Below are 21371 nucleotides of genomic sequence, written 5' to 3'. Positions count from 1 at the left end.
GAAAGAAAATCTACAGCCACACCACACTGGATATGCCAATCTCACCAGATCTTGGAAACTATGCAGTGTTGGGCCTGGTGAGTCTACGAATACCAGGTGCTGTAGGTAAATGGGACCCTAAAATGTTTTTCAGACTTTCCAGGGTCTTAGCATTCCTTCAGGCAGGAATGGATGGCTTCCTTGAGAGAGCAAGGGTCTGCATCGTCTGTAGAGCTACAAAAGTAAATGACCAACTTACAGGATGTGCGTACTTTTTTCCAGGGTATGCTGCGCATTCAACTTTGGGTTGTTTCTCCTACAAGTGTCGTGGGACTTGTTTAGTCCTGAAAGCCCTTCAAGTTGCCCCATTTGAACCACTTAATAATATGGATCATAAATGGTTGACAGCTAAAGTGTCTTTTCTACTGACTAGGGCGTCTGCTAGAAGAATATCAGACTTAGGGATATTGGGGGTAATTCTGAGTTGATCGCAGCAGGAACTTTTTTTAGCAGTTGGGCAAAACCATGTGCACTGCAGAGGAGGCAGATATAACGTGCAGAGAGAGTTAGATTTGGGTGGGTTATTTTGTTTCTGTGCAGGGTAAATACTGGCTGCTTTATTTTTACACTGCAATTTAGATTGCAGATTGAACACACCCCACCCAAATCTAACTCTCTCTGCACATGTTAAATCTGCCTCCCCTGCAGTGCACATGGTTTTGTCCAACTGCTAACAAAGTTCCTGCTGCGATAAACTTGGAATTACCCCCATTGTCATATTGTTCCCCATTTCTAATTGTTTATCTAGATAAAGTAGTTTTCAGAACTAGATCTGTATGTCTTCTTAAGGTGATGACTAAGTTCCACCTTGACAAAGAAAATGTTGTTCCGGCCTTTAGGTTCCGGGCCTTTTCTGCGGGAGATGCATCGCTGGACGTGATCTGTGCATTAAGGATCTACGTGGATTGTACCAGTATCATCAGAAAAGCATATTCTCTCTTCATTTTCTGTGGATTTCACAAGAGAGGATGGCCTGCTGGTAAGCAGACACTGGCAAGATGCCTTCGGATGACGAAGCATATTCTCAAGCTGATCTCCCTGTTCCGGCTAATGTCTCTGTTCACTCTACTCGTAAGGTACTCATGGGCAGCACAATGTGGTGCTTAAACAGAACAGGTATGTAAGCCAGCCATATGGGCTTCCGTTTACACATTCATTAAGACATTAGTCCTTGGATACCTTTGCCTCTTACGATGCTGAATTCAGGCGTAGGATTTTCCTGGGCATCAGGAGCGTACCCACCAATAAACTGCTTTGGGAAATCCCATTGTTATCCTGTGGATAACCTGTGGACCCTGCCGGAGAAATATACGTTATGGCTAGAACTTACCGTTGATAACGGTATTTCTCCTAAGTCCACAGGGATCCCACCCTGATGCACCTGATTTGAGGATCCTTTTTACTCACTAACCTCTTCCTTCTTGTACGGAAGGGTGTGCATGTGTGTTCTTCTCGCCTGATTAGGGTTCTACATGATGCTCCTGCCTTGAGCTTTGGAATACAACTGATTTGCCTGAGCCAGGGGGCGGGGATATATGGACGGGCCCGTTGCATGCTGGAAGGCCGGAAAGCTTTGACTGATTGGTGCAAATCCGCTGTTGCTCCATCATATCCCATTGTTATCCTGTGGAACCTGTGGACTTAGGAGAAATACCGTTATCAACTGTAAATTCTTACCATAAAGTATACTTTTCAAAGACAGCCTGTAACATGGCAGTTAGAAGCTGGTTGGTTGGTACTTTATCACTGTGCTTTTTATCACTCTCCAAGGCTTGATAAATCTGGACCTAAGCCTTCAGAAGTTCTCTAAACTCTGTAAGGGCATTAAGATCTGTGCCCATAGGATCTGGGAATTGTGTTGGTTTGATAACCTGTTGGTTCTTAGCACTGTCACCTTGGGCTGACCATCTTCTAAACAGACCGTTGCCCGGTGGATTTGTTTTGTAATTCCCTTGGTTTACGTTGGGGTACAGAGAAGAGTAAATAGAAAAACTTTTTTGAATGGTGCACTTTTGAAGTTGTAGTCTTTTTTTATTAAAACATTTTTATTGATTAGTTATTTTAAAAAGGATTCTGTCTGCACTCAAAGCAGTGTTTTTCAGATTACCTAAACACACTCGTACAAAACATTAACAACATTTAAACTGGCCTACGAGTTACAAAATATGCTAACTTTTCATCTAGAAATTTCTCCAGATAATTATGTGACTTTCTTAGATCGCGCCTAGGGTGGTATCCTATTGTTTGTGATAAAGCATCGGAAGCGAAAAACATGAATTTTTTGCAATTTTTTCCAATGCTTTACCAATTTAAAAAAAATTTTTTTTAAGGAATATTCAATTAAATCTCCCATATGAATAAATGGTTTTTCTGCAGCGGGCTACACTGGTATTCCACAGGGAATAACATCGGGGTGTAGAGTTGGATCTTGATCCGAGGCACCAACAGGCTAAAGCTCTGACTGTTCCCAGGATGCACTGCTCCGTCTCCTCTATATTCCCGTCTCCAGGCACTGGAGCTCAGTTTGTAAGTTGGTGCCTTCAGTGCAGGTCACTAACAGGGAAGGCTGCGCTAGGCAGCCATAATTAGAGCTTTTTAAGAAGACTTCAAGGGCCGCAGCACAGGCACTAGATGCTGTGTATGTCATTACCTCCCCCAGCGGCGCTGCATACTCCCGCACCCTGGTTGCCGGGTACTTGCAGGGGAGGCACTCCGGTCATCCGGCACACATCACCGCTGCTGCTCTCCTGGATCGCGTGGCCGCACTTCAGGGAGGAGGTAAGAGGGTCCCCCAGGTGTGACCAGCCGAAATCACGATCCGGTCGCGGTCCCAGGAGACGGACCGCGCTGCTGGCGTGGACACTGTGGCCGCACAGGGACCCCACTATATCCTCCAGGGCAGGGAGCACAGGTCGGATTTACTAAAATCTATTTATTATTATAGGCTCCATAGTACCGGGTGGTGAAGTCCAGCAGAGGGGATAAGGCGTGACCTGTAGCCCCTCCCCCAGCTCCAGGCGCCATCTACAGCAGGTGTTCCCGCCCTGAAGCTGCATCTCTCTCTCTCCCTCACTCCCTGTCAGCATTTGGGCGCCATTTCACAGAGCTGCGCTGATCCTGGGACTGCTGAGCACTGTCTCCTCTGTAAAGCCGCCTGTATCATCAGCGCTGTGCATTTACAGGACACTTAAGTATTCTACATCTGGTTTAGACAGCGATAGTTAAGAACAAGTGCATTTCCATATGAATATTTAGTACAAGTATTCTGTGATATACAGCCAGTGGTTACTGTGCATTGTTATATCTGCATACATACATATCTTTATGTAGTATTGCTAGTCCAGTGCAGTTTTATTTTTTAGATGTAATAATTTCTGCATTGTATCTGTGACTGTGTGTGCCTATGGCTGCTGTGTGGATTCTATTCTGTGTATCACACATATTGATATCACTATATTCTGTGCCCTGGGGGTCTAAGTGCTTCAGGGTCTCTTATACCATATAGTGTTCCACAGGATATACTGTTTTGTATTTTTCACTGTGTGTTTCAGTCACCTCATACCACTTAAATGCTCTGTTTGTGCTCTGCAATTGCGGTCACATATCTTAGGGGTTTTTTGTCAGGTATTGTGTTTGTCTGGCTATATTGTACTGATATGCCCTAAGGCTACATTCCCAATAATGTCTGCTACACAGGGCGGGAAATCCGCAGACGCTCCTGATTAAACAAAAACCTAACCCTCGCCCTACTGGGACCAAACGGTCCTCTAAGCGGGCCATTTCTTCCTCACAATCCACTAATATTTCGGATGATCCTTCCGATTCGGAAGGGGAATATACTGATCCATCAGATGCTGATGCTGCTGCCTCTGATGAAGATTCTACAACACAGGTTGATGTCCCTGACCTAGTGGAGGCTATCAAGCTGATTCTTCAGATTGATGATGAGATTGACCCTCCTGATACGTCTAAGAAACCTGATAAGTTCAAACATCAGAAGGTTACTAAATTAGTCTTACCCCACACTGACCATTTAATTGACATACGTCAGGAATCCTGGTAGTCTCCAGGAAAGAAATTTTCCCTGTCTAAAAAGATGCTAGCTCGTTATCCTATCTCTGCGGAGTTGAGTAACAAGTGGGAAACCCCGCCACCAGTGGACTCACATGTAGCCCGTCTTGTGGTGTCATCTACTCTGCCTGTCACCACCGTCACCTCTTTGAAGGAACCGACGGATAAGCATGTGGAGGGTTGCTTGAAGTCTATTTACACTCTTACAGGTGCTGTACATAGACCCACTATGGCAGCCTCTTGGGCTGCAAAAGCTTTGAAGCATGGGTTCAAGAAATTGAGGAAGAGCTACCTCTGAATTTTTATGACACTGCCAGACAATATCTGCCATAAATTACCACAGCCTCCCACTATATTCAGGAGGCGGCCTCTGATGCAGACATTATGGCGGCCAAGGCCTCCACTATGTCTATCCTGGCTCGCCGGATTCTGTGGTTACGGTCCTGGTAGGTGGAGCTGGACTCTAAGAAGACCTTGGAGGTGCTCCCTTTTGAGGGAGATTTACTGTTTGGAGATGACCTGAACAAGATTGTGACCGACTTGGTGTCGGCCAAGACTGCGTTTCTCCCAAGTACTAATCCTTCTGCTCTGAAGGCTAAGAGTACTACTTTTCGTTCCTTTCGACCTCCAGGTAAAGCAAAGGGTCAGGCGTACCCGAGACAGGCTCGCACTTCCAAATCCTCTAAGCCCAAACCTAAACGTTCTTGGGCCGCCCGTCAGCCTGCTTCCAAACTGGACAAACCTGCTGCATGATGGGGTGGGCCTCCCCCCTGGGGGACCCCAGGGCGGGTGGGAGGCCGACTTCTGCAGTTCGCCCAGGTATGGTTAAAGACCGCTTCGGACGCCTGGGTGCAGGAAGTGGTCTCTCACGGGTACGCAATCTCTTTCAAGAGACGTCCCCCTCGCCAGTTTTGCTCAACGGTTATCCCTACGGATCCATTAAAAGCACAAACTCTGCATTTGGTTGTCCAATCCCTCCTGGATACAGGAGTGATCGTAACTGTGCCTCTGTCTCAGAGAGGCAGGGGATTCTATTCAATGCTGTTTCTAGTTCCGAAGCCGAATGGATCCTCCCGGCCTATACTCAACCAATCTTTGAACGAATTTGTGAGGGTGTCCAAATTCCATATGGAAACTCTGCGTTCTATTGTACTGGCTTTGGAACCCAAGGACTATATGGTATCCCTGGACATGCAGGATGCTTACCTACACATACGTATTGCCATCAGCAATATCTTCGGTTTGCTATTGGCAGCCTTCATTATCAGTTCCAAGCCTTGCCTTTCGGACTGACCATGGCTCCTCGGATCTTTACCAAGGTCATGGTGGTCATGACGGCCCTTGTCTGCCGTCAGGGTATCAGGATCCTGCCGTATCTGGACGACTTGTTGATCCTGGCGAACTCCCCAGAGGTTCTCCTCCGTCATCTGGAACTGACGGTCCAATTCCTACAAGCCCATGGGTGGCTCATCAACTGGAAGAAATCCTCACTGGTCCATGCTCAGAGCATGGTGCACCTGGGGGCATTACTGGACACACAAACAACATTTGTTCTAGTCTCCAGAGAAGGTCCTGAAACTTCAGGACAGAATCAGATGCTTCCTCTCTTGCCAAAGAGTGTCGATACACTCAGCGATGCAAGTACTAGGCCTCAAGGTGTCTGCTTTCGACATGGGCAGAGTACACTCCATTTCATTCCCGCCCTCGGCAGAGGTTAATCCTTTCCAAGTGGGACGACCTGCCTCACCGGATCAGGTCTCAAATGATCTCCTCGACTCCGGAGGTTCATCTGTCACTGGGTTGGTGGCTACAGGACCAACAACTGAGCAGGGGTCGTCCCTTCTGGTCCTCCTGTCACGATCCGGGTATCTGGACGCCATTTCTTACCCATCAGATGCCTCCTAAGGCTGGCTCAGCGCTCCAGGACCGGATCCCATCTGTTATCCTGATGTGTACATTCCTGTATCCTCTCCTGTCACTCTGGGACGCTGTCACAGTAAACGCCATATTACACCTGGCATGGCGTCTCCCGCGGCCTCCGCCGCCGTCCCTGAACTTCTGCATGCAGAGTGTCTGAGTGGCGATTACGTCAGCCGCGGCCTCCGCTGTGTCCGCGTGGTTGGATGTGCATCTGTCAGCCTGGCGCCTCCTGTCTCCGGTGGCCGGCGCCGCCATTACTGTTTTCATTACCACATGGATTACAAACTTCCCTCCAAGTGTCTGCATGGGCGCAGCCATCTTGGATTCTGTCAGCTGATCATTTCCACCAATCTGTTCTCAGTATTGATAATCTGCATAATTGCCTAGCCAATCCCTTCCTTGCTGCAGGTATGAATACACTGTGCCTGAGCAAGGAAGGCGTCAGTGCTTTGGTTGTCAAACCTAGTTCCTGTTTGTCTCTCTCCTGTGATTGTCTTCCAGGTTCCAGCTCCTGTCTCAAGACTTCCACCATAGAGACCCGCACCAGCATTCCACCTGCGGTGTAGCCTGACTCTCCAATCCATTGTGGATTCATCTGTTTCCAGCTACAACATTACCTGCTTCCAGCTCAGCTTTCAGCAGAGTACAGCTTCCCTTAAAGGGCCGGTGTCCTTTCTACACTTTACCACTCTCCACCGGTATTATTATTTCTCCGCTCTCAAGTTCTACATTTCAGTTCATATTTCATCGCTCCCAAGTTCATCTATTATTTAACTGGTTCCAGCCAGTATCCACTCCGTGCTAACAACAGTCTGGTTCCAGCCAGTATCCACAGCAGCTGTTTTACCTTCAGCAACCCAGCTTTTCCTGGAACACCAGCTGGCACAATCCTGGGTTATCTCCATTGCTACAGTCGGGCCTGGTAAGGACTTTCCATCTAGAAGATCATAAGAACTATCTCACACTACCAGTGCCCTGTGGCTCCTGCCATCCTGTAGTACCCAGGAACTGTATTTATTATTTGCTGACTTTTACGTTTTCTTTTACTGCTGCTGTGTTGCGGAGTTGTCATAATAAACATCATTGACTTTTATCCAAGTTGTCGTGGTCACGCCTTCGGGCAGTTATTATTCATGTTACTTACATGTCCAGGGGTCTGATACAACCTCCCAGGTTCCGGTACATCTCAGCCCCTACAACTGAGGCTGCCTCCCGTCAGCTCAGGCCCTCAGTTGTGACAGTAAGCACTGACCTAATGAATCCAGCCGGAGACCAGGATCAAGCGGCCAGGCCGATGCAAGAACTGGCAGCCCGACTAGAACATCAGGAGGCTGCACAGGGCCACATCATCCGCTGTCTCCAGGATCTCTCTACTCGGCTGGATGGGATTCAGACAACTCTCCGTGGATCAGGCGCATCTGGTGCGTCAACCACAGTGACTCCAGCTATAACCCCACCCACCTTACCCATTTCTGCTCCACGTCTTCATCTTCCAACGCCAGCAAAATTTGACGGATCTCCAAGATTCTGCAGGGGATTTCTCAACCAGTGTGAGATTCAGTTTGAGCTACAACCTGGCAATTTTCCCAGTGACCGTACAAAAATTGCCTACATTATTTCTCTTCTCAGTGGCTCAGCCCTTGATTGGGCATCACCGTTATGGGAGAGGTCCGACACCCTGCTATCTTCCTACACTGCCTTCGTGTCAACATTCAGGCGCATCTTCGACGAGCCAGGCCGGGTAACCTCAGCTTCATCCGAGATTCTCCGTTTACGCCAGGGGTCACGTACTGTAGGACAATATCTGATACAGTTCCAGATCCTGGCATCCGAACTGGCATGGAACGACGAGGCCCTGTATGCTGCATTCTGGCATGGCTTATCTGAGCGTATTAAAGATGAGTTAGCTACCAGAGACTTACCTTCTAAGTTAGATGAGCTAATCTCACTCTGCACGAAAGTTGATTTACGTTTCAGAGAGAGAGCAACTGAGCGTGGAAGATCATCTGCTCCAAAATCTTCTGCTCCTCCTCCTCGTCAACTGTCACCATCTAAAGATGAGCCCATGCAACTTGGCCGTTCCCGTTTAACTCCTGCTGAGCGCCGAAGACGTCTCTCCGAGTTTCTCTGTCTCTATTGTGCAGCTCCGTCTCACACCATTAATGCCTGTCCCAAACGTCCGGGAAACTCCAAATCCTAGCTCGCCAAGGAGAGGGCCGGCTAGGAGTAATGATCTCCTCTCCATCTCCTCAAGATTGTAATCTCCCAGTCTCGCTTCAAGTTGCTCAACGTTATCGGAACGTCATTGCCCTCCTTGATTCCGGAGCAGCTGGGAACTTTATTACCGAAGCCTATGTTAAACGGTGGTCCCTACCCACCGAGAGACTTCCTTCGTCCATTTCTTTAACTGCCGTGGATGGCAGCAAAATTTTTGATGCAGTTATTTCTTTAAGGACTCTACCAGTTCGTCTGAGAGTGGGAGTTCTTCATTCCGAACTTATTTCTTTTTTAGTGATTCCAAGTGCCACACATCCTGTGGTCCTGGGCCTTCCATGGCTCCGTCTTCACAATCCTACAATTGATTGGACGACTACGCAAATCCTGGCATGGGGTTCCTCCTGTGCAGAGACATGTTTGTTTAAAGTATTGCCTGTCTGTTCTTCCTCCCCCAGGTCGTCTGATGTTCCACCTCCTCCATATCAAGATTTCACGGATGTGTTCAGTAAAGCTTCTGCTGATATCCTTCCTCCTCATAGAGAATGGGACTGTCCGATTGATCTCGTTCCAGGGAAGGTTCCACCTCGAGGCCGAACTTATCCGTTGTCTCTGCCTGAGACGCATTCTATGGAGGAATATATTAAAGAGAACCTAGCAAAGGGGTTCATTCGACCTTCTTCTTCTCCAGCCGGCGCAGGCTTCTTTTTTGTAAAAAAGAAAGATGGTGGTCTGCGGCCGTGCATCGACTACAGAGGTTTGAACGACATTACCATCAAGAACCGTTATCCTTTACCCCTGATTACTGAGCTCTTTGACAGAGTTAGCGGAGCTACCATCTTTACAAAGCTGGACTTGCGAGGTGCATACAATCTCATCCGGATCCGTGAGGGTGACGAGTGGAAGACCGCCTTTAACACCCGTGACGGACATTATGAGTACCTCGTCATGCCCTTCGGATTGAGCAATGCTCCAGCTGTCTTCCAGCATTTTGTCAATGAGATCTTCAGAGACATTCTATATCGTCATGTCGTGGTCTATCTAGACGATATCCTCATTTTTGCCAACGATTTAGAGGAACATCGTTTTTGGGTTAAAGAGGTTCTGTCCCGTCTCCGTGTCAATCATCTCTATTGCAAATTAGAAAAATGCGTCTTTGAAGTCAAGTCCATTCCGTTTCTAGGGTACATTGTGTCTGGTTCCGGACTAGAGATGGATCCTGAGAAACTACAAGCAATCCAAAATTGGCCGGTACCCTTAACCCTCAAAGGGGTCCAGAGGTTCTTAGGGTTCGCCAACTATTACCGAAAGTTTATACGAGACTTTTCCACCATTGTGGCGCCTATTACTGCTTTCACTAAGAAGGGTGCTAACCCGTCCAAGTGGTCTGAAGAAGCCATGCAAGCATTTCATCTTTTAAAACAAAGGTTCATCTCTGCGCCTGTTCTGAAACAGCCTGACATCGACTCTCCTTTCATCTTAGAGGTGGATGCCTCCTCCGTTGGAGTAGGAGCGGTGTTATCTCAGAGGGCTAAAGATGGCCATTTACACCCTTGCAGTTTCTTCTCCCGGAAGTTCTCCCCAGCTGAGCGCAACTATGCCATTGGCGACCAGGAGTTGCTAGCCATCAAGCTCGCTCTAGAAGAGTGGAGGTATCTGTTGGAGGGAGCTTCTCATTTAATCACCATACTTACAGACCACAAGAACCTTTTATACCTGAAGGGCGCACAATGTCTCAACCCTCGTCAGGCCAGATGGGCACTTTTCTTTTCCAGGTTCGACTTTAAACTCCAGTTCTGTCCGGGCTCTCCGAATCGCAAGGCCGATGCCCTTTCCCGCTCATGGGAGCAAGAAAATGAGTCAGAGTCTTCAGACAAGCATCCTATTATAAATCCGTTGGCATTCTCCACGGTAGGGATGGACTCTACGCCCCCATCAGGGAAAAGTTTTGTGAAGCCGATGCTAAGGAAGAAGCTCATGCATTGGGCCCATGCTTCCCGTTTTGCCGGACATACAGGTATCCAAAAAACCCTGGAGTTTATCTCTAGGTCCTATTGGTGGCCAACTCTGAAAAAAGACGTCTTGGAGTTTATTGCATCTTGCCCAAAGTGTGCCCAACATAAAGTATCCCGCCAGTCGCCTGCGGGGCAACTGGTTCCACTATCCGTTCCCCGTCGACCATGGACCCACTTGTCGATGGATTTCATTACAGACTTACCCATGTGCAACAAGTTCAATACCATCTGGGTGGTAGTTGACCGGTTCACCAAGATGGCACACTTCATTCCTCTCACCGGTCTTCCGTCAGCTTCCAAGTTGGCTCAAGTATTATTCATACAAGAGATCTTCCGACTCCACGGTCTTCCTGAAGAAATTATCTCAGATCGAGGAGTTCAATTCACAGCCAAATTCTGGCGAAGTTTATGTCAAGTCCTCCAAGTCAAGCTAAAGTTTTCCACGGCTTACCATCCTCAGACCAATGGTCAAACCGAGAGGGTGAATCAGGACTTGGAGGCCTTCCTCCGCATCTATGTGTCCTCCTCTCAAGATGACTGGGTTCAATTACTTCCCTGGGCCGAGTTCTGTCATAACAACCAGTATCATTCTTCATCTGCTACAACACCATTCTTCACTAACTTTGGATTCCACCCTAAAGTCCCTGAGTTCCAACCGCTTCCAGCAACTTCTGTTCCCGCAGTGGATATCACCTTGCATCAGTTTGCCAATATTTGGAAGAGCGTACGATCAGCTCTGCTCAAGGCATCGTTCAGGTACAAGAAGTTTGCGGATAAGAAGCGTCGAGCAGTTCCTGCTCTCAAGGTGGGTGATCGGGTATGGTTATCCACGAAGAATTTGAGGTTAAGAGTTCCCAGTATGAAGTTTGCACCTCGCTATACCGGTCCTTTCAAGATTGAACAAGTCATCAATCCTGTTGCTTACAGACTCCAGTTGCCTCCCTTCTTAAAAATACCCAGGACATTCCATGTTTCCCTGTTGAAACCGCTGATCTTGAATCGGTTTCATTCCTCACTTCCTCCAACTCCGAAAGTCCAAACTCAACGAGGCGTTGAGTATGAAGTGGCCAAGATCCTGGACTCACGTCACCGTTACGGTCAACTACAATATCTTATTGACTGGAAGGGTTATGGTCCTGAGGAACGTTCATGGACCAATGCTTCTGATGTCCATGCTCCTGCCTTGGTCCGGAGATTCCATTCCAAGTTTCCTCAAAAGCCAAAGAAGTGTCCTGGGGCCACTCCTAAAGGAGGGGGTGCTGTCACGATCCGGGTATCTGGACGCCATTTCTTACCCATCAGATGCCTCCTAAGGCTGGCTCAGCGCTCCAGGACCGGATCCCATCTGTTATCCTGATGTGTACATTCCTGTATCCTCTCCTGTCACTCTGGGACGCTGTCACAGTAAACGCCATATTACACCTGGCATGGCGTCTCCCGCGGCCTCCGCCGCCGTCCCTGAACTTCTGCATGCAGAGTGTCTGAGTGGCGATTACGTCAGCCGCGGCCTCCGCTGTGTCCGCGTGGTTGGATGTGCATCTGTCAGCCTGGCGCCTCCTGTCTCCGGTGGCCGGCGCCGCCATTACTGTTTTCATTACCACATGGATTACAAACCAAACTTCCCTCCAAGTGTCTGCATGGGCGCAGCCATCTTGGATTCTGTCAGCTGATCATTTCCACCAATCTGTTCTCAGTATTGATAATCTGCATAATTGCCTAGCCAATCCCTTCCTTGCTGCAGGTATGAATACACTGTGCCTGAGCAAGGAAGGCGTCAGTGCTTTGGTTGTCAAACCTAGTTCCTGTTTGTCTCTCTCCTGTGATTGTCTTCCAGGTTCCAGCTCCTGTCTCAAGACTTCCACCATAGAGACCCGCACCAGCATTCCACCTGCGGTGTAGCCTGACTCTCCAATCCATTGTGGATTCATCTGTTTCCAGCTACAACATTACCTGCTTCCAGCTCAGCTTTCAGCAGAGTACAGCTTCCCTTAAAGGGCCGGTGTCCTTTCTACACTTTACCACTCTCCACCGGTATTATTATTTCTCCGCTCTCAAGTTCTACATTTCAGTTCATATTTCATCGCTCCCAAGTTCATCTATTATTTAACTGGTTCCAGCCAGTATCCACTCCGTGCTAACAACAGTCTGGTTCCAGCCAGTATCCACAGCAGCTGTTTTACCTTCAGCAACCCAGCTTTTCCTGGAACACCAGCTGGCACAATCCTGGGTTATCTCCATTGCTACAGTCGGGCCTGGTAAGGACTTTCCATCTAGAAGATCATAAGAACTATCTCACACTACCAGTGCCCTGTGGCTCCTGCCATCCTGTAGTACCCAGGAACTGTATTTATTATTTGCTGACTTTTACGTTTTCTTTTACTGCTGCTGTGTTGCGGAGTTGTCATAATAAACATCATTGACTTTTATCCAAGTTGTCGTGGTCACGCCTTCGGGCAGTTATTATTCATGTTACTTACATGTCCAGGGGTCTGATACAACCTCCCAGGTTCCGGTACATCTCAGCCCCTACAACTGAGGCTGCCTCCCGTCAGCTCAGGCCCTCAGTTGTGACACCTCCTAACGACGGATGCCAGTCTGCGGGGTTGGGGCGCTGTGTTGGAGCAACACTCTCTCCAGGGTTGGTGGACCAGGGAGGAATCTCTCCTCCCGATAAAAATTCTGGAATTGCGGGCAGTGTTCAATGCGTTAACACTGGCCCTGCCTTTCATACAGAACAGGCCTGTTCAAATACAATCAGACAACGCCACCACAGTGGTGTACATAAATCATCAAGTAGGCACTCGAAGCCGCATGGCAATGGTGAAGTGTCAAAAATAATTCGATGGGCGGAACGCCATCTGCCAGCAATATCGGCAGTGTTCATTCCGGGGGTCCTCAACTGGGAATCGGACTAGCTCAGTTGTCAGGACGTACACGCCGGGGAGTGGAGTCTTCATCCGGAGGTCTTCCAACTCATTGTGGACAAGTGGGGTCTACCAGGCGTAGACCTGATGGCGTCTCGACATAATCACAAGGTTCCGGTCTTCGGATTATGGACAAGGGATCCTCAAGCAGCGTTTGTGGACGCACTGGCAATTCCATGGAACTTTCGGCTGCCATACGTGTTCCCTCCAGTGTCACTCCTGCCTAGGGTACTACGGAAGTTGAAGCAAGAAGGAGGAATACTGCTAGTTGCTCCAGCGTGGCTTAGACGGCATTGGTTTTCAGACCTGCAGGGTCTCTCGATCGAGCATCCTCTTCTACTTCCTCAATGCCCAGACCTCCTCGTTCAGGGCTCTTGTGTTTACCAGGACCTGGCAAGACTGGCTTTGACGGCGTGGCTCTTGAAGCTTCACTCCTAACGGCCAAATGATTTTCTGAGGCGGTTATTCAAACTATGTTGAAGGCCCGCAAACCGGCTTCTGCACGGATTTATTATAGGGTCTGGAATTCTTACTTCACCTGGTGTGCTGCTAAGAATTACAATGCATACAAGTTTAGTACTTCCAGACTTCTGGCTTTTTTGCAACAAGGCCTGGATTTAGGACTTCGCCTGGCCTCCCTCAAGGTTCACATTTCTGCCTTGTTGGGGTTTTAGCGAAAAATTGTATCTATTCCTGACGTTCATACATTCACTCAGGGCATACTATGGATTCACCCTCTCTATGTCCCTCCTGTGGCTCCATGGGATCTGTCTGTCTGTTCTTAATGCCCTTCAAAAGTCTCTGTTTGAACCTCTTGAGTCTGTGTTCCTTAATGCCTTACGCTTAAGGTAATTTTTCTGTTGGTTATTGCCTCTGCTAGGAGGGTGTCGGACTTAGGCACTTTGTCCTGTCGTCCACCCTTTCTGATTTTTCACCGTGACCGGGCAGTTCTTCGAACTCGCCCAGTTATTTGCCTAAGGTGGTATCATCTTTTCACCTTAACCAGCAGATTGTGATTCCGGCCTTCATCTCTTCTTTTTTGTCCTCCAAAGAAAGATCTTTGGATGCGGTACGGGGTCTCCGTATTTATGTGGAAAGGACTACCTCTATCAGGATGTCAGATTCCCTTTTTGTATTTCAAAAAACGTGGCTGGCCTGCGAATATGCAGACCGTGGCCAGATGGATTAGAATGGTGATTGCACAAGCCTATGCGCAGGTTGGGCTCCCAGCTCCTGCTGCTATCAAAGCCCATTCTACTCGCTCTGTTGGACCTTCTTGGGCGGCCCGCTGAACAATTGTGCAAGGCGGCTACGTGGTCCTCGGTGAACACGTTCATCAGGTTCTATACCTTTTGATACTTGCGCCTCCCAGGATGCTTCCTTTGGACGCCGGGTTCTTGTGCCCGCTACAGTGCGTCCCCTCCCATGCGGAACTGCTTTAGAACATCCCCAATGTTATTCCCTGTGGAATACCAGTGTAACCCGCTGCAGAAAAAGAGATTTGTGGTAAGACTTACCATTATTAAATTTCTTTCTGCGAGGTACACTGGTTTCCACAGGGCGCCCATCCTGACGCACTTATCTTCTTTGGTTTTGTATGGTATTAGCCACTAGTCCCTTCTCCTGTCGTGAGGTGTGGGTCTATGTGACTAACATCTACCGTCTCTCTTACCTGCTACTTTGGACTGGTTAACAAAACTGAGCTCCAGTGCCTGGAGGCGGGGCTATGGAGGAGGTGGTGCAGTGCATCCTGGGAACAGTCAAAGCTTTAGCCTGTTGGTGCCTCGGGTCAAGATCCAACTCTACACCCCAATGTTATTCCCTGTGGAAACCTGTGTACCCATCAGAAAAAGATTTAACAATGGTAAGTCTTACCATAAATCTCCTTTTAGTGCAAAAAGGTTTAGTGAAACCTGTGTGTTTTCGCTGGTGACGACATGAAAAGCTGGCTCTTATTAGGGATTTTGTTTTTTGCCTGTCTGCGGCAGGGTGAAACATAATCCTGGTAAGCCGCAGCAGGCTGGGACTGCAGTGAGAGTGCCCGGAGCCGGCACTCTGCACTGTGACTCCCGGCAGGGAAGCTGGAGCAGCACCATGACCCATATCCCCCGCCCTTTGTAACATGGCGGATTAGCGGTCATGTGACTGGGTACCAGGAGGTGCAGCGCTACTCTGTCTGCATCGGGAGCTGTCAGGAGCCAGCCAAAACCTCAATAAGCCGCAGCTTGCGCCAGCTTAATCAGGGCTAATACGATAGAGCCGGGCGATATCATTACCCGCGGTAATGTATCGCAGGTAATTGGATATCCCACATAGTTCTACATGTCTGCAACCAGCAGCGTATGCAGGGAGTTCAGATTCAACAAACCAAGGAAAAACTTTCTCTCCTACAGTAATCTATTTTTGTGCAACAATTTTCAAGACTAGATTTTAAAGAATGGGGTTAATTTAGGTTTTCTATAAGACAAGAAATACTACAATTGTATATTTCACCATCTGCTTTTCGTGTAAAAATGTTTTTTTTTTAAATGTATTTATCATCTTTCCAGCTCTTCCTCATATATCTTCCGTCTGATGGCCGTCATAGTTCATCACGGAGACATGCACTCAGGACATTTTGTTACTTATAGACGTTCCCCTCCAGGAGCCAAGACCCCAAAACATCCCAGCCAGCAGTGGTTGTGGGTATCTGATGACACTGTGCGCAGGGCAAACATACAAGAAGTTCTTTCTTCTAGTGCCTATTTACTCTTTTATGAGCGTATCCGGCCTAAGCCACATATCCCAGCATTTGAGACCCAGGCAGAAAAATGAAGATGGCAAAACCATGACTTCCTGTCCTCATTGCATTCAGGTTGACAGAATAAGCACAGAAAAGTAACTCTTGACAGCTTTGGCTTTGGTATTAGAAAAAGTGTAAATAGTTGAACTTGGATCAAGGTGTATAAATATAAAATCAGTCATTTGTTTACCTCCTTTTTGTCACTCATTTATTTGTAGTACATGTTTCTGCGGGGGTACACTGTTCCACAGGGAAAACATTGGGTGTAGAGTGGATCTTGATCCAGAGAGGCACCAACAGGCTTTAGGCTGTCCCAGGATGCATTGTGGGGCCTCCTCTATAACCCCGCCTCCAGGCACTGTGAGCTCAGTTTTGAGTTGGTGCCTGTAGAAGCAGGTCACTAACAGGAGGGCTGCACTGGGCAGCCCTGAAAAAAAAGCTTTTTCAGAAGACTTCAAGGGACGCAGCACTGATATGTCAGGGTGACATTCAGCGCTGCATCTCCCTCACCTCCCGAGTGTCGTCGCATACTCCCGCAGCCTGTTCCCGGGTACTTGCGGTGGAGATGCTACGGCTCCAGGCACACCATCGCAGACACTTTCCTGGTTTGCGTGGCTGCTATGGGGAGGAGGTAAGAGGTTCCCCCAGGCGGGACCCGCCATTAAATCGCGTTCCGATCGCATGTCTAGGGAGACGGACTGCGACGCTGGCGTGGACACTGTCACCAAGCAGGGACCCCACTATATATGTGTGTATGCATGTATATATATGTATATATATGTGTGTGTGTGTGTGTGTGTGTGTGTGTGTATATATATATAGTGTATATATATATATATATAGATATGTGTGTGTGTGTGTGTGTGTGTGTTTGTGTACATGTATGTATGTATATATATATATATATTACACTCAGGGCATGGTGCACCTGGGAGCACTCCTGGACACACACAGTCAACGTCTGTTCCTACACTCGGCAATGCAAGTACTTGGCTTAATGGTGTCGACACTCGACATGGTGGAGTACGCTCAATTTAATTCCCGCGCTCTACAGAGGTTAATTCTTTCCAAGTGGGGCGGCCTGCCTCCTCGGATCAGGTCTCACATGATCACTTTGACTCTGGAGGTTCGGCTATCGCTGACCTGGTGGCTCCAGGACCAACAATTGATCAGGGGACGTCCCTTCTGGATCCCTGACTAGGTCCTGTTGACAACAGATGCCAGTCTGCAGGGATGGGGTGCCGTGTTGGAGCAACACACTTTCCAGGGTCGCTGGACCCGGGAAGAATCACTCCTTCCGATAAACATTCTGGAGTTGCGGGCGGTGTTCAATGCATTACCTCTTGCCCTGCCTCTAATCCAGAACAGGCCTGTTCAAGGAAGTTCAAACAATGCCACCACGGTGGCATACATAAATCATCAAGGGAGCACTCGAAGGGTATCCATTCAGATGGTTGACAATGTCAAGGTCGACAGGCATTAGGTCGACCACTATTGGTCGACATGGACAAATGGTCGACACATGAAAAGGTCGACATGGCGGGTTTAAAAAAAAAAAGATTTTTAACGTTTTCATACTTTACCATCCACATGGGTTACAATTGGGAATAGTAACCTGTGCCGAGCAAGCAATGCAAGGGGACGTGGTACACTAATTGGGGTTCCTGATCATGTTACGAAAAAAATGACACCAAAAACAGTTAAAAAATCCATGTCGACCTTTTCATGTGTTGACCATTTGTCAATGTTGACCAATAGTGGTCGACTTTAACATTGTCGACCATTTATACCGGAACCCACTCGAAGTCGCATGGCCATGAGGGAAGTGTCAAAAATCCTTCTTTGGGCAGAACGCCATATGCCAGCAATATCAGCAGTGTTCATTCAGGGCATCCTAAACTGGGAAGCCGACTTCCTCAGTCGTCAGGACGTGCATGCCGCAGAGTGGAGTCTTCATCCGGAAGTCTTTCAACTCCTAGTGGACACATGGGGTCTACCAGATGGAGACCTGATGGCGTCTCGACACAATCACAGAGTTCTGGTCTTTGGATCAAGGACCAGGGATCCTCAAGCAGCGTTCGTGGACGCACTAGCCATTCCATGGAACTTTCGGCTGCCTGACGTGTTTCCTCCAGTGTCACTCCTGCCCAGGGTCCTGCGGAAGTTCAAGCAAGAAGGAGGAATACTATTTCTAGTCGCTCCGGCGTGGCCCAGACGGCATTGGTTCTCAGACCTGCAGGGTCTAATCGACAGAGCACCTTCTTCTACTTCGTCAACGACCTGACCTCCTCGTACAGGGCCCTTGTCGTTATCCAGACCTGGCCAGACGGGCTTTGACGGCGTGGCCCTTGAAGCATCACTCCTGAGGGCCAAAGAATTCTCTGGGCGGTCATTCAAACTATGCTGAAAACCCGCAAACCGGCATCTGCCCGGATCTGTTACAGGGTCTGGAATTCTTACTTCACCTGGTGTGCTGATAAGAACTATGATGCGTACCAATTCAAAACATCCACAATCCTGGCTTTCCTGCAACAAGGCCTGGACTTAGGCCTTCGTCTGGCCTTCCTCAAGGTTCACATATCTGCCTTGTCGGTGTGGTTTCAGAGAAAAATTGCGTCTATACTTGACGTTCATACATTCACTCAGGGTGTGTTACGGATTCAGCCTCCTTAAGTCCCTCCTGTGGCTCCATGGGATCTGTCTGTTGTCCTGAATGCCCTGCAAGAATCTCCATTTGAACCTCTTGAGTCAGTGGACCTTAAATGGCTCACAGCCAAGGTCCTGTTTTTGATGGCTATTGACTCAGCTAGAGGGGTGTCGGACTTAGGCGCTTTGTCCTGTCGTCCACCCTTTCTGATATCCCATCATGACCGGGCAGTTCTGAGAACTCGCCCAGGTTACTTACCTAAAGTGGTGTCATCTTTCCACCTTAACCAAGAGGTTGTGGTTCCGGCCTTATCTCTTCCCCCAAAGAGCGGTCATTGGATGTGGCAAGGGCTCTCCGTGTATATGTGGAGAGGTCAGATACCCTGTTTGTGCTATTGGATTTCCGCAAACGTGGCTGGCCTGCGAATAAGCAAACCTTGGCCAGATGGATTAGAGTGGTGATTGCACAAGCGTATGCATAGGCTGGACTCCCAGCTCCTGCTGCTATTAAAGCCCATTCTACTCAGTCTGTTGGACCTTCTTGGGTGGCCCGCCATGGCACATCCGCAGAACAATTGAGCAAGGTGGCTACGTGGTTCTCTGTGAACACATTCATTAGGTTCTATGCCTTTGATACTTCCGCCTCCCAGGATGCTTCCTTTAGATGCCGGGTTCTCATACCAGCTAAGGCGCGTCCACTCACTTGAGGAACTGCTATAGGACATCACCCAATGTTTTCCCTGTGGAACACGGCTGTAGAAAAGGATATTTATGGTAGACTTACCGTGGTTAACTCTCTTTCTGCGAGGTACACTGGGTTCCACAGGGCGCCCACCCTCACGCACCTAGCTTCTATGGGTTTGTATGGCATTAGCCGCTGGTCCCTTCTCCTGTCGTGAGAATGTGGTTCTATGTGACTAACATTTGCCTTCTCTCTTACCTCCTCCTACATTGGACTGGTTAACGAAACTGAGCTCACAGTGCCTGGAGGTGGGGTTATAGACGAGGTCCCACAATGCATCCTGGGACAGCCTAAAGCTTTAGCCTGTTGGTTCCTGTATGGATCAAGATCCACTCTACATCCGATGTTTTTCCTGTGGAACCCAGTGAACCTCGCAGAAAGAGAGTTAACAATGGCAAGTCTACCATAACTCTCCTTTTTCAGTTTTAAATACAGTTTGACAAAATCAGAATAGCCAGTCATGTTATCAGAGATCCCCACCTTAATTTTGTAGAAGTAATATAACATTTGTGGGAGAATCCAAAACCCTGCGTCTAATTACACGTGCCGGCTGATTCAGTTAGTGGGGTTTACCCAGAGGTGGACTTGTTTCAGGAGCTGCAAGGAAATGTCTGCAATAAATGGCACCCTATAGGGTTTGAGACGCAGGAAAATCCATCGGTCCACCACACACACATCGTACCCCACCCTCAATTGTCTGTTTTTATGGATAGAACTAAAGAAAATAATACTATGCACTGCATTTGCCATTATGGACCACTTCACTCAAGTAGCAAGACAAATTTTTTCATTTCTTCAAAGTGTTTAACTACTACAATACTGGTTCAGTCAGTGTTTACATACAGAATATACAGTACTTTACCTTTATAGAAGTACAGTCCACTGTGATCTCTACAGATACAGGATTTAAAAGAAGGGTAGGCAGCCTGTTCAATTGTAGCTGTTGAATTGTAAATTCTGGAGGAGCATTTCAGGAGTTGTACCTCAATAGCATTGTGTAGCAGGTTTGTGGAAACTACCAATTGATGCTTTGTCTGTCTACAGCAAAACAATGAACAACTGGTTATGAAACTGCAGGTCTCAGCAGGCTCTGCCTCATAGTATACTGACCTACAGTATAGTGTGTGTGGAAATGCAAAACCGCTCTCTCTTATTTATTGAGACCATATTTTCCAGGTAATGTTTTAGCCACAGAAGAAAAAAGTGCCAGAAAAGCTCATTTATTGCTATATTAAATGAGTTTCTTGTATGTAGTTGTATATAAGAGATATTTATTCTTATTTGGATAAATTGTATGAAATTTATTTGTAATTTACCTTTATGTTTTAATATGTTGTATATCAATAGTAATAAAGCTTTTTTTTGTTGATTAATGCAATCGCTCTATGTTGTAATATTTTTACGTATTTATTTTATTCTTAAAATAATTGTGTGATTAGTATGCAGTTTAATATACAAGGCAGCTAAAATGAGTATTCGTGATGTAGAGAAATTTGGACAACAGATACTTGGACCTACAGTAACCATTTATAAAAAAAATAAAAAAAATAAGGTACAAATTTTGTCACCAGGTAGCGAGACAAAACACTTTAAGAATGCTATAAAAAGATGGATTAAAAGTGAAGTAAAGTGTTAAAAATATATATATCCAGTATAGGGAAAAAAAAGTTAGCTGAATTTACTAGCTGATTCCCTTTCGTATAAGAGAGAGTTCTACTTCATACAGATATCCCTAAAGCAGGTCAGCATTACCTGTCAAGCAGCTGCAGTGTCTTTTCCAGGTAGCAGGTGATTTCAGGCAGTAGTATCCCACATAATTAATTTAATTGGACATTACCCTATAAGTAATGTGTCCATTGGGCTCACAATCTTAAAATGCCAATGTCTAAAAACAAAGAAGCAAGATACATTGCCTTTTCAATCTTACTAAACCTCTTTGCCATCAGACTATGCCATCTGATTGATATTATTTGCAGGGTACCAGAAGTAGATTATATGTATATAACATGTTACTTCTG

General features: G+C 47.4%; 1 protein-coding gene across 2 annotated transcripts in view; it reads left to right on the top strand.

The window, feature by feature from the left end:
* The window catches only part of USP30 (ubiquitin specific peptidase 30), a 206043-nt gene extending 189889 nt beyond the window's left edge, over positions 1-16154 (top strand). For both annotated transcript variants that reach the window (XM_063913254.1, XM_063913256.1), the window contains exon 13: positions 15733-16154. In XM_063913254.1, coding sequence (XP_063769324.1) covers positions 15733-15997 — 265 coding nt within the window. In that variant the 3' untranslated portion in view covers positions 15998-16154. The remainder of the gene's footprint in view (positions 1-15732) is intronic.
* The last annotated feature ends 5217 nt before the right edge of the window (positions 16155-21371 follow it).

Source organism: Pseudophryne corroboree, chromosome 1 (genome assembly GCF_028390025.1).
Source record: "Pseudophryne corroboree isolate aPseCor3 chromosome 1, aPseCor3.hap2, whole genome shotgun sequence".
NCBI classification, from domain to species: Eukaryota; Metazoa; Chordata; class Amphibia; order Anura; family Myobatrachidae; genus Pseudophryne; species Pseudophryne corroboree.
Note: the sequence above shows the minus strand (reverse complement) of the source record. Positions and strands in the feature narration are given on the sequence as shown.